Here is a 14,251-nt window from a genome sequence, read left to right as displayed (position 1 = left end):
CTCTTTGTCATTATAATCACAAGCTACATGCAAAAGAGAAGCACTTTCCAAAAAGGTTACATGGCTCATGCATAGGTTATTTGCCAAAATGAGTTAGTGCTTTAAAAGGACTATCTGCAGACATTATTTTAAGTGAAGTGAAAGTTTGAAAAGAATAAAAAAAAATAAGTTCCACATAATAATAATGTAAATACTGCCACTAATTTTCCAACCTACATAAGATCATGGCGAACTGAATATTGTTGGTTGCTATTATACATGCAAAAATACATTCTCTGTACAGTCTTTAATACAGGAAGATAACTTAACCTAAAACAAAGAGGTCTGTTTCATAGTTTACAGCTTGTCTAGTTCTTGAGCTCATTGAATGTGGTTAACCCAACTATTTACAGAATTCTCAGACACAATTAAAATGTAGCCTACTAAAGCGACGTCCTCAACGATGAGCGCTACCCGATCCATCTTCCTGTGGGCGGCATCAAAAAACGCTACGCAAGATTACCGATGGGCCTGAACGGGAAATCAAGGAATCGCGGTACTTTGCATGGAGTCTCCAGGGATCTTGAAAATCACATCCGCTGTGTCGGTCGTAAGATTGCGGAAATGACTGTTCGACGCTCAAAAACAAATCGCTGGTCATCGGAAAAATCGTTGGGAAATCGTGCAGTGGGCAGCATTATGATTTGCAGGTCAACTCCACTACACACTCAAATTTTAGTTACGATTAAGGGGATCAATTACTAAAAATCTGCTTTAATATTTTGGACAAAGAGCTGACAATTCCAGCTTACATTTTAATGCCATCAATTCCCATGGATCCCCAATACGTTGTCAATTCCAAATGACTAGGAATACACATAATTTAGTATCCGTACTAATATGGAAAACGGACAATTTTAGTGGGGGTATCTCACTATTGGAGTGTTTAAGATATACAAGAAACCAACATCTATTTCATCTTGCAGCAGGCACACAAAACTGAAAAATCTATTTTTGGATAGAAACAGCTTAGACAAAAAAGTACAATCTGACAAACTCTTATTTTGTAATTTTGTCAACCTTTGGATCAGTTAGCAGCATTGCTTATAGAACAGCACAGCAATCTCACCAAGGACTTCATCAGAGGGAGCAATTTTTTTATCCAGGTTTACAGATATGCCTTGCAATTAATTGCAAATAATTGTTGTCTTTTTACACAAATAATAGTACTACACTACAATGTAAATTTTGTTTTTCTTCTTGTATAAAAAAACATGTTATTAATGCTGCATGAGGACACAAAACTGTAAAGTCTTTGTCCACAATTTTTCAAGAGCTTCATGATATCCTAGAAATCTACAGAATACATCCAAGACACATTTGTATCTCATAAATAAGCAACAGGCAAACAGATAGTACCTTATCACTGAAAAAAGGTTGGAACAAAAATAGGTCAAGATCGTTGCAGACCCTGCACACATTGGAAAAAAAATTGTGCAAAAATCAAGCAAATACACTATTCTTTATTTCTTTATTTGGAAGAAGTGTCTGTGCACTCAACAGTAACATTCCTTTAATTCTGTTTTATGATCTTGTCTTTTTAATGGATCTTAACCACTTCAGCCTTCAGTCGTTATATCGTTTTTTCGGCCACCAACTAGGCTTTCTTTGGGTGGTACATTTTGCTAAGAATTATTTTATTCTAAATGCATTTTCAGTCTGCCCTGCCAGTACTGTCAGTTTGCCCTGCCAGCCCTTTTGCCAGTCAGATTTGTCAGTTTGCCCTGCCAGTCCTGTTCGTATTTAATCCTGTCAGTCCACCTGCCAGGCCTGTCAATAGGCAGTCCTGTCAGCCCCCCCGCCAGTTTTGTCTGCAGCCTGCCTTTTAAGTGCTGTCCGCAGTCCATTTTGTCAGTCAGCTACATCATTCCACTCTGTCATGCTGATCCATACCATTCTGCTCCCTGCCTGTCTGTACTTTGTCATCCTTCTCCCTGCTTGTCTAGTCCACAGTCTCGCATCTGGCCCTCTCTCTGTCCATTCCACAGTCTAATCACCCTTTTTCATGCCTGTCCACAGTTTCTCACCCTGGTCCTTGCCAGCTCAGTCAGTAATGAACCTTTCTGAACCTGTTCTGCCCTCTCCACATTGCAAGAATCGCCCTCCTGTTCTTTTCATCAACAAACCCTGGGGACCACGATCTGGTGGTCACTATCAGAAAAGTCCATCAGCCCTTGTGTGACACTCTATTGAAGACCAGTGATCAATCAAGACTCCACTCCCCCAATTTGGACAGGTCTGGTTCGTTTTGGTGCACATTAGTGAACACAATACCAGTACAATGAGAACTACTGGACGCTAAAATCCATACATTAAAAAATCATAACTTGGAAGGTGCATACAGAATTCATAAAATCTCTAGTGAGATCAGACTGGCATAATAGCAATAAACCAAACACATATGGTTTTTTTAGACCAAACCCCACTGCACAGACACGTCTATTAACCTTCCTGGCGGTAAGCCCGAGCTGAGCTCGGGCTATGCCGCGCAGGAGGATTTCTCAGGCCCTGCTTGGCCGATCTGCATAATTTTTTTTTTGGTACACGTAGCTAGCACTTTGCTAGCTGTAGGTACTGCCTGATCGCTGCCGCTCCGCGCCGGGGGATGCTGCACAGCGGCTGTCATGCACTAGGCTAGCTACATGATTTTAAAAAAAAAAATAGTGCTGCGCTGCCCCCTGGTGGTTTTAATTGACCACCAGGACGGTTAATAAAACAAACAAGTTAACAAAAGAAAGTGGAAATGTTTACCGCCAAAGAAAAAAACAACTTTTCTAAAGCTACATAACTTTAAGTTAGTTACCTTTTAATACAACTCTGTATTTCCCTGTCAGTTACAAACAGAAGAACCAGAAATGTATCATCTTCCAGCAATATAATGGCCCGTTTCCACTATCGTGAATTCACATGCATTTCCCGCATGCAAATTTGCATAGGCAACACAAGTGGATGGGGCTGTTTCCACTTGTCAGGATTTCTTTGCGGTTTTGTGTGCAGGAAAAATCTGCACGGCAGAGCCATCAGAATTCGCTCACCGCACACCGCTAGGCAAATCGCATACAATGTATTTCATAGGAAATTCGCATGCGGTTTTGGTATGCGAATTTTCATGTGAATTTGCATACAATTTCGCATAAAGCCAATGTAAAAGCACACAGGCACTGACATGGTTAAATTCGCATACAAACAAACATATGCAAAATCGTATGCAAATTTGCATACAAATTTGCATCTGCATGCAAATTCGCGAACGCTGTTTCTGCAAAAATTTCGCACCGCACAAGTGGATATGGGCCCTAAGGCAGGAAACTGCCTTAAAAGAAAATTCTTGGGGCAGGGTTTCAAGTTCTTATTAGCATGAGGAATATCCTAGTCAAGATTTTCTTTTCTCCATATAAATCTGCAGTGCTCAGATTTTTACATCTCACCAATTTATGTAACCTTTGGCAGGTAGCAGAGAACAAAGTAGCAGAGAAAGCATGTTTATTTAACCAGTAAATAATGTGTCTGGTTTCAAGCTCATTTTGGGCAAAGGTAGTTTTATTTCTGGGCTTGAAAGGCCTTGCGTATAAAGTCTCTGACTTTGAACAGTCTATTTTTGTCCTTGTAGTTGAACAGCTTCTTTCTTTCCTGTTAAAAGGGCAGGTGAGGTCATGCAAAGAGTACACAGATTGAACAGCAGAATGCGTTCTACAGAAAGCTGCATACACCAGAGAATACTGAGATATGAATGAAGAATATTCACATCAGGAACCCTTGGCATGGCAGAAGGATTGTGAGTGTGGACTGAACAATACTTAATAATGTGTAATCACATTCAGTTGAAGCATAGTGGATTAGTTATACATAAAATAATATTTTTGCATGTAGTACGTCTTGTGCACAATTGTACAGTAGTTTGGGAAACACTAGGGTTGACATACAGATTTAAATGTAGCCATAGATCCAGATCCAAAATAAAATTTTAAATGATGGACGTTTGCACCAAAAAAGGTACGTGTTAGGTTTCTCTAATAGTTCTGGGAGCTAGGAAAAGTTGGTAAGGATTAAAGAAAAACCATAACCAAGAATTGAACTTCATCCCTATTAGTAGCCGATACCCCCTTTCCCATTATAAATATTATTCCTTTTCTCAAACGGATCATCAGGGGACTTTGTATGGCTGATTTTGTGGTGAAACCCCTCCCACAGTGTGATGTCAGAGCACTGAGGCACTATATCAAGGTTTAACTGTTGCCAAACTCCAAGTCAACAAGGTCAAATTGCAACTTCCCTTTTTTCTATTTAATATAATTCAAACACCAAGTTTCTTCAAATTCAGAAATGGAAATGGGGATGTAGAAGTTATTTGTTTTATGAAAATTGAATGACTCATTATGCTTTTCCAAATACTATTCAAATTATGATTTGTTGTAATTCTGGAAATAGCCAATTGCTAAAACCAATTCTTACAAGACATAGTGGCCTTGAGATTGTTTTCGCCATTAATGTGAGGTGCAGCTACACTTAAAGCTAGTTGCCCCCATTGCGCGGTGCAATCTGTTGGTGGCAGAAGTCGCCTACCAGAACACATCACACCATTGCATGCAGATTAGTCCCTGCGGCTGATTGCTCCGACAAGGAAATCTGCATGCCTCCAGCCCCTGGAACGTGTGTGCAAGTGATGTCAGACCCCTTAGTCACATGCACAGTTCCAGACAGGGTAGTGACTGAGTCACATGATTCCATTATATGCATGCACGCTACACCAGTAATGCAATACTCTATAAAGATTGTTGTGGTACCATTGACTCCGGTGCTCATACTGCTTGGCGATGCGCTGCAGGCTCTGTGTCCCCGAACCACTTCCATCACACCTTGGGTACTGTGGCCTGTCTTATTGAGATTTATGGCCTAGAAAGCATGCCCAGGAGACTCAGGGATCACTCCTAGGAGCAGAGCGATGTTCAAAGCGAGGCAGGATAGCGGTTACAGATGGCGCAGTGAAGGGCAAAGTCGGGAGTTCAGAGAGGAGCGTCTGCTCACATCGCCATTTTGGACACACCCCCTATTGCAATCAATGGCCAAAGCAATGGAGGAGCAGTGGGGTAGAGCGGTGCAACACCGTAGTATGCAAGAGGCCTAAAAGGTCTTCAGGAATTCATTTAGCAATCTATCTTGCCACTGAGTGTATCTTGTGGCTGCTGAGTAGTATTCTTAACCAACTCACCATAACGTTCACCAACCTTAATAGAACATCACTGTTGTTTAAGCTAGCTATACAATTTTGACCTGCTATGCTAAGGTGATTGTAATTCGATGAGATAGTGATAGATTCATTCCCTGCAAAGCAGAAATCTATCAGGCATCAACTGAACTGTGGGTGTTGCCCTGCTCCTGCACCATGTTCTTTGCAGGGAGGTTTTTCAACATTGTTTAAATAGACTTTTGATTGATAAACTGCTATGAATTGATCAAAAAGGGAATCATTTAAATATGTTGGGGCAACAGATGGCTGAGAGCACATTCAATTAAATTGGAATTGGCTAAGAATCTAATAGAACAATAGCTACTTTTATGGCCAGCCTGACATTCCTTTAAAAATGAAAAAATAAATCACAAAGTAAAGGCTTGTTCACACCTAGGGCGTTTTGTGTATAGGAAAACCGCAAAACACTCACAAATTGCTTTATCGTGCGATTGTGTTTGTGCGTCTATGAATAAATACATTGTATTTATTCTTTTCCGGGCAAAAGAGTTCACTTCGAGACTTGAGTCAGGAAGTGAAAAAACAAATCGCTTTGAAAAAGCACTTAACAGAAAATCGTTACGCGCAGTGGAGCTCCGGGGGGGTTGGGGAGTGAAAGCGCAAAAAAACCCGAAGATTGCTGACGTCAGCGATTTCGATTTTAGATGTGAACTAAGCCTTAGTATGTCCTCATATTATTTTAAATTCAAAAAAAGAAAGTCATGTTTTCAGTTAAGTATGATTAACTGTCCAATAATTCCATGAAATACGCTACCAACTTTCATTATTTCATAAAACATGACAGCTAACCCAGAGCAAATTGTTATCCAGTAATATGACACAAATAGGATATTTCTGAGAGCATAGATAGATGGTCATCAGGTATGGTAAACTTTTCATGCATGACGCGTTCCCTTTCCAAAGCTCGGTATCAATATTTATGTTTTTGCATAAAGGGGCTGGGATACAAAGTGCACCTGGCGTTAAACACACATACCGTCTTTGTAAGTCAGGCTGGTAGCGGCGCTGATTTTTTTGCGGTGGATGCGTGCGTAGTCCTGTAGATTTGGAGCGCTGGAGGAGCCTCCCAGCACTGTGGTGCTGAACAGACCAGTGCACTGTGATCCTGGAAAGGTGGGGATTGGGGATTAGTATTCACACAAATCTACAACATGCCATTAAAGACCAATCGTCTTGGTTAATGGTGGCCATCTTTTTCATTAGCGGTAGTACAATTCTTTTCATTCTGTAAATGCTGAAACATAACTTTTACTTAAGGATTTAGTACAAATATATTGGAAGGGCAAAATAGGAGTGATGCAGAGATACAAAGAAAGTTAAACTGAAGAACCATAACAAGAAGGTTATCATAACACATATTTAACAATAGTAAGAAGGAAGCAAGCAAAAATTCCAATGTTAAAATGAGGCTGCAATTTAAAATAAAGTTATGATCACACAGGGAATTATTGTGATGATACTAGAACTGTCTGCTTTACTTATTGTTGACTATTATAAGGTCACATTTACATTTCTAGAAGTTCTACAAAAGTTTATGTACAGCCATATTAAAATATACATCTTGGCATTATGAACAGTTAAGGGTTTAATGTGACCAAAACAGGTAGAGGTTTGTGAAATATCAGATTCTGCATATAGACAACCAAAGGATATAGAAGCGGAATCATTAGAACTGTCCAAGCAGATAGTGAGCTTAGTAGATGAAATGCCATAAATACACAGTGCAATGGGCTTGTAGCATGACCAGGGTACTCCAGTAGTATCGTTGCTGCTAAGGTAATTACTGTATTAGCGGCCGTGCTACTGGAGTACTGCAGTCGCGTTATCAGCGCATAGCACTGCAGCTAAGCGTGCATGCTACGCTGACAGGACCGCGTGGTATGTGCGCACGGTAACATTAACCTCGGCTGTGTGCAGGGAGTATTTAATGCTTGTTCATGCATCAAACTCTTATATGGACTTCTTCTAGCCACTCACGTTAAAGGACCACTATCGCACAAAATTTGAAAACTTAAAATATACAAAAACACATAAATAAAAAATGTATATCTCCCAGAGTGAAATGTGTTATAAATTACTTCTCTAGTATGTTGCTGTCACTTACAGTAGGTAGTAGAAATCTGACAGGTTTTGAACTAGCCCATCTCCTCGTGGGGATTCTCGGAGTATTCTTTACTTACAAAAGCACTTACTGAACAGCAGTTTCTAAGTCCAACTGTCATTCAGTGCTTTGTAAATAATACATTAAATACTGAGAATCCCCATGCAAATATGGTCCAGTCAATCTATCAGATTTCTACTTAATACTGTAAGTGATAGCAACATAGGAGAAAAGTCATTTATAGCCCATTTTACTCTGGAAGAAACATACTTCTAACTTGTATGTGGTTACATGCATTTTAAATTTTACAATTTTTCACTATAATGGTCCTTAAAGAAAACCTGAACTGAAAATTAGAAGTCAAAATAAGCATACACAAGTCATACTTACCTTCCATGTAGTCTACTCCTCAGTGTCTTTCTCCTGTCCCGCGTCCTGTGTGTTCACTGTGATCAAGGGTATTTTCCGTCCTCCATTTTGAAAATGGCCATCCCCATAACAACTTTCTGGTCAGCACACAGTTAAACTGTAACATCGCCCACTTGAGCCATAGGGAAACATGGACATTACCTGGTACATCAGTTTTCCTCTCAGCTATAACTGACAGCAACTGATATTTTATTGACAGCAACTGATATATTTCAGATCTGACAAAATATTGTCAGAACTGGAAGAGATTATTGTCAAAGGAAAACGGTGAGCTTCTGAGAAGAACTGATGGCAAGGTAACTATGTAATGTTCATTTGAGGTTACCTCATGTGTTTATTTTAAATATTTTTACTCGGTACAGGTTCTCTTTAAAGTCCTGTCACATCAATGTAGAACAAGAAGCTAAATAATCTAATGAAATCATATTTATTCTGTTGATCCTCATACTAAACATCTATGGTCAAGGGGTAGAAATACTGCACATAGTGTAACCAAAGTGGAGCTCTATGGGAACTTCTGCTACATATGAATTAGGAGAGCACAGTCTCCTGCAAAAGAACACTAATATAGTGTAATAACGTTTATAATACAGCCATTACCAGCTTCACTGTGACTGGGGTCCTCTGAAAATATCTGGTTACTGGAAACCCATTTTGCATAGCTGCATTTGGCATGTGTTGAGAACTCTTGAGGCCCCCCCAAGTGAAAGTGGGGAGTTCACAGTACTCACCTCACTAGTTACGAAGCACAAGTTGCATGTGTTGCAATATCAGTCACGGTGAAGGAAGCTAATGGGGTGTGTGTTACAATCTTTATTACACTCGATTAGTGTTCTTTTGTAGAAGATTTTACTTATTTCCATCTTATTGATGCGCAGCAGCCATATTCTACAATACGTTTGTTCTTAAAGGCAGCCCTGTCCAACTGGCGGCCCGCGGGCCGCATCCGGCCCGCCAGACCTCCTGTTGCTCCTCTATTCGAGATGCAGGCATGGCGTGCGCTTTGGGCGCCATGCCTGCTCTCTCGTGTGGCCTCTCCTGTGTCCCCGCTGCCTCACAGCTCAGACCTCACAGATAGCGGCGACAGGAGGCAGACAGAGCGCGCTGCGCGCGCATAACACCCGCACGGAGTACGTCACATGCGGAAGGGAAATCAATCACTTCCGCATGTGACGTTCTGCCGCGCGGGTGTTATGCGCGCGCTCTGCTTGTTTCAGTCGCCGCGATCTGTGAGGTCTGAGCTGTAAGGCAGCGGGGCACAGGAGCGAGGTAATGGACGCTGACTAGGGGGGCAACCGTCACTTACTGGGGGCACCTGTCACTATCTAACTGGGGGTGGGGGGCACCTGTCACTCTAACTGGGGGGAACCTGTCACTATAACTGAGGGGGGGCACCTGTCACTCTAACTGGGGGGAACCTGTCACTCTAACTGGGGGGGCACCTGTCACTCTAACTCTAACTGGGGGGGCACCTGTCACTATAACTGGGGGGGGGGGCACCTGTCACTATAACTGGGGGGAACACTGTCACTATCTAACTGGGGGGGGGGGACACCTGTCACTATGTGACTGGGGGGGGGGCACCTGTCACTATCTAACTGGGGGGGCACCTGTCACTATCTAACTGTGGGGGGGCACCTGTCACTAACTGGGGGGGCACCTGTCACTATCTAACTGGGGGGGCACCTGTCACTAACTGGGGGGGCACCTGTCACTATCTAACTGGGGGGGCACCTGTCACTATCTAACTGGGGGGTCACCTGTCACTAACTGGGGGGACACCTGTCACTATCTAGCTGGGGGGACACCTGTCACTATCTAACTGGGGGGACACCTGTTACTACCTCATCCGGCCACACCACAGCATCACCGCCAGCCCGGCCACAGCAGCACCGCAAGGCCTTTCAGCCCACACATCATCACCAATCTGGCCGAAAACACTATTGCCAGGCACAGCAGCCAGTAAAGGAGAATACAGAAGCCAGGTAAGAGGTGTCTACCATATTAAAGGGGCATTTTGCCTATTTATGTGAAATGCTCTCTATTTATGTGCCTCATGACTGCTGAATTTGTCTTGTTGGGGGCCTCATTTGTTGGGGGCATCACGATTGCTGAATTTGCCTTGTTGGGGGCCTCAAGATTGCTGATTTTGTCTTGTTGGGAGCCTCATGATTTGTTGGGGGCCTCATGATTGCTGAATTTGTCTTGTTGGGGGCCTCATGATTGCTGAATGTGCCTTGTTGGGGGCCTCATGATTGCTGAATTTGTCTTGTTGGGGGCCTCATGATTGCTGAATTTGTCTTGTTGGGGGTCACATGATTGCGAACTGCGAGACTATGGAAAAGCTGAATCATCATCATGAGACAATAGCATTAAACCTTTTTTAGCTTTTTAAAACGGAAAATAAAACTGGGAGGTTCTAAAAAAAAAATACATTTTTCAGGAGTAGGATGGATGAAATTGTTTATCTTCAGAGTTTATTTTCAACTTGGATTTTCCATAATGTTCATGTATGAGTTAAAACGTTTGTATGTAGTTTAAATTGCTGTTGCCACTTTGCGATAGATAAGTGACTTTTGGGTTGTAGTTTGGACACTCGGCCTCCAAAAGGTTTACCACCACTGTCCTAATCTATTGCTAAGTTCATGTAAATTTGCCTCCACCCGTGGCCACACCCCCATTCTGGTCCATGGCCACACCCACTCAACGAAACCCTCGTGTTTAACAACTTCGCCATTATTTTAAATTGAATTTTGTGAAAAGTGCTGCCAATCTAACTGTCCTGTAATCGCATTTTTTTTTCCGGGGGGGGGGGGGGGGGTGTCTGCGGCTCTATCAAGACCCTTCGGCCCTCCATGGGGTCTGGAAAAAAAAATGGCCCTCCATGCCCATGAAGTTGGACAGCACTGTTAAAGGGAACCTACAGTGGGAAAAAAACAGCAGTTTAACTTACCTTGGGCTTCTACAAGCCCCCTGCAGTCCTGTACCTTTGTCTTTATTCTGCAATGCTCCTGTCACCTGCAGCGCCCTCCTACCAGCTGTATGAGCGGCCCCTGGGCTGCGCGCCTCCCGATTGTGCTCCCGTGGATGGAAGCATTCTGTGCAAGCACAGCAAGTAAAAATTTCTACTGTGCATGTGCAGAACACTCCAAACCATGGGGCCGTGATTGAGGACGCCAGCGCGGTGCATGTGCAGTGACCGGCAGAGGGGCGCTGTTGGTGACTTGAGCATCACAGAATCACAGCAAGGCTACAGAAGGACTTCAGAGGCCAGAAGAAGCTCCAGGTAAGTTAAACTGCTGCTTTTATTTTTCACTTCTGGTACACTTCAGTTGAATATGTATGTAAGTTGGAACAGGTGCATTTACTTCATAATGTGATGCATTTTGTGCCTTCTCTGTTCCCCTATTTCTGTCTCCTCTGTGCTTCCGATGCGCCCATTTGTGCTTCATATGACCCTTTTGTGTCTCCTATAAACTACCAGTGTTCCCTTTTAAATTCTTCCTATGCCTTTTTATGCCTTTTCTATATGCACCATCCAGCCAGTACCCTTTTGTATGAGTGTTCTATAACTTAGATGTTTGTAACTCTGGGGATACCCTGTAATTTTTTTTTTATTAAATAACCCTTTGATGACTGAAGCATTAGTATTCATTCCTTTAAATTAAAATATATAAATAATTATATTTAGAAGTGTGGGTGACATTTTAAATACTTTAAAATTGTCTCACCTCACATGTATAGCTGCAGAGCTATAAATACATTGAAATTCTTAGCCTCAATTTCAAGCTAATGCAAATGCATGCCCAAATGTGCAGAAATTTGCTTAAAAAGCAGCCACAATCTATGCCCTGTCTGTCTGTCACCCCTGCCAGGGCATAGATTTCAATTACCGTGCCGCATGCTCCCGCCAATCATGCATCTCTCCTGTTGCTGCAGATCACTTGCTCTGCAGTCGGTATGACAGCCGAGCACCGTTAGCCGGTCAGGAGCAGATTTTTTTTGGGCTTCTGACCCTGTGATTGGCTCATAGTGATCACAGGATCAGGAGAGTCGGCTCATAGAGCTCTGTTGTCATACCGACAGTAGAGCGAGTAGCCCAGGAGGGTGACGCAAACGGTGAGAGAGAAGGGTCTGTGCTGTGTGATGTCAGTGAGCCCTGTTTTTTTTTTTTTTTACTAATAAGTCTCTGGTCCTTAAAGAGACTGAGAGGAACGAAAGTACAGCTCTGATACTTACTCGGGGCTTCCTCCTGCCTCCTAAACACGTCGTCATTCCGCGGTCTGCCGTTCAGCCACGGTAAGCTCCGTTACCAGGCTCAGTCGATGCTAGTCGGGGTCTACTGTGCATGTGCAGACCTCCCACGCATGCGCAGTAGATCCGGACTGACATCAATGAGCCTGTTACCGGGGATCACCGCAGTTGAACGGCAGACCGCGGGAGGACGACGTGGGACTTAGGAGTGTTTATGGGGCGGGAGGAAGCCTCGGGTAAGTATCAGAGCTGTACTTTCATTCGTCTCTGAGTCTCTGTAAGGGTCTGTGGTACGTAAGTGGTTAAACAGATGATATAAAGCAAATCAACATGACTGATGAAGGAGCATCTGCACTACTGTGGAACTGAGCCTATGTGTGCTTGTCTATGAAAAAGGCAGATAAATGATTTTATTAGTACATCAGCCTAATAAGATAACATTTGGAAAAATGATAAATGTTCATGTAAAATTACACAAAAGTAATATATTAACAGAATGCAGTGATCACATGGAGGTACAGAGTAAAGGACTGTACTTGGTGTTTCTTGGACTTATTATCAGGCTCCATGTGACCAATAAGTATAAGTAGAGAATCTGCTATATATTCAAATCTTTGTCAACCTAGAAACCAAAAGTGTCAGTTAGCAAATCTAGCCGAAGGCTGGCAATCAGTGAGGCCTGGTTCACACTATAAGCATTGCCATGCGCATTTCAGCAACACGCATTGGGTGCGATCAGAAAAAACATCAGACTTGCATAGACTGCACTATCTGATGTTCAGACTACATTGCACTGCTGCACGCTTTTTTTTCCAGGAAAGCGCAGCCCTGACCTATTCACTGTAGTGAGTGGGACATGCAACGATGCAGATGGCGTTCTGACCGAATGCTTGGCCATCTGCATTTGCCAATGTGAATGAGGCCTCAGCTAGCAGCACTGTTAACTAATCAGCTGTCTGCTCTTAGATCAGCGATTAGCAACTTTTGTTTAACAGCCACTGCTTCCATTTCCTGAGTGGTGCAGATCTGCAGATCAAGCAAATTCTCAGTTCCTGACAATAACAAATACCTTTCCCAATCGGAACAACTTTTTCTATGACAAACGCATAGGATGTAGATATATGGGAATGGGGCTTTTTATTTGTAGAGCTAAAGACATGCCCTATGGCTATAGCTATAGGCCCGATTTAAAAAAAAGCAAAGCATGGATTAGCTCTAGAAATCTGCTATCACAAGTCTGTATGAATTCAGTTGATTGACTGACATGCTTAAATATCTACACACAATTTACATTTATGTTAAGAAGGAGAAACATGCATATAGGACTGGTTAATGAATGACCACAAGACACATGCACATGAAAATGGTTAATGGATAACCTTGCATGCAAATCATTAGCTTTTATTTTAATTTTGAGAATAGGAACCAGATGAAGTAAACTAACTTTAAAAGAAAAAAAGGTCACCTTTGGATTTGGCAGGTTACGGTGAACCACCATCTTTAGGTAAGGTGGGTTTAAAAAAACAAAAACAAAAAAAACCTTCCAAATTAGTATACTACAGGAGCATACAACTTTGTTAATTGCGCACCAAGAACTACTGGTGAATAGAACAGGCTCTGCCTGACAGATTGCCTCCAAGCGGAAATATAAATACATTATGTAAGAGCTCAGATATGAGGTGTTCCAATTCTGCTTTTGAACCACTTCACCTCGAAGGGTTTTTCCCCTTAAAAAAACAGAGCAAATTTCACTTGTCAGCAGTCCTTTTATTCATTCGCATATAACTTTATTACTACTTATCACAACTAAACAATCTATATCTTGCTTTTTTGCCACCAATTAGGCTTTCTTTGGGGGTACTTTTTGCTAAGAATTATTTTACTTTAAGTGCTTTTAACAGGAATAATAAGAAAAAAATATATTATTTCTCAGTTTTGGGTCATTAAAACCCACACATTTTATTTGCCCACTTGTCCTGGTTATTACAACGTTTAACATTTTTCCCTAGTACAATGTACGGCGCCGATATTTTATTTGAAAATAAAGTTGCATTTATTCAGTTTTGCGTCCATCCCTAATTACAAGCCCATAATTTATAAAGTAACAGTAATATACCCTCTTTACATACATATTAAAAAGTTCAGTCCCTAAGGTAACTATGTATGCATTTTTTAAAATA

At 42.0% G+C, this 14,251-nt stretch overlaps 1 protein-coding gene across 20 annotated transcripts in view; it reads right to left on the bottom strand.

The window, feature by feature from the left end:
- The window catches only part of PPIP5K1 (diphosphoinositol pentakisphosphate kinase 1), a 508,717-nt gene that overhangs the window by 326,103 nt on the left and 168,363 nt on the right, over positions 1–14,251 (bottom strand). For 14 of the 20 annotated variants that reach the window (XR_011030280.1, XR_011030281.1, XM_068275298.1 and 11 more), the window contains one exon: positions 6,264–6,392. The exons of the other annotated variants lie outside the window; for them this stretch is intronic. Coding sequence is in view for 12 of the 14 variants with exons in the window: in XM_068275298.1 (XP_068131399.1) it covers positions 6,264–6,392 (129 nt within the window). In the remaining 2 variants the exon portion in view is untranslated. The remainder of the gene's footprint in view (positions 1–6,263; positions 6,393–14,251) is intronic. 20 annotated transcript variants of the gene reach the window in all.

Source organism: Hyperolius riggenbachi, chromosome 3, assembly GCF_040937935.1.
Source record: "Hyperolius riggenbachi isolate aHypRig1 chromosome 3, aHypRig1.pri, whole genome shotgun sequence".
Taxonomy (NCBI): Eukaryota; Metazoa; Chordata; class Amphibia; order Anura; family Hyperoliidae; genus Hyperolius; species Hyperolius riggenbachi.
Note: the sequence above shows the minus strand (reverse complement) of the source record. Positions and strands in the feature narration are given on the sequence as shown.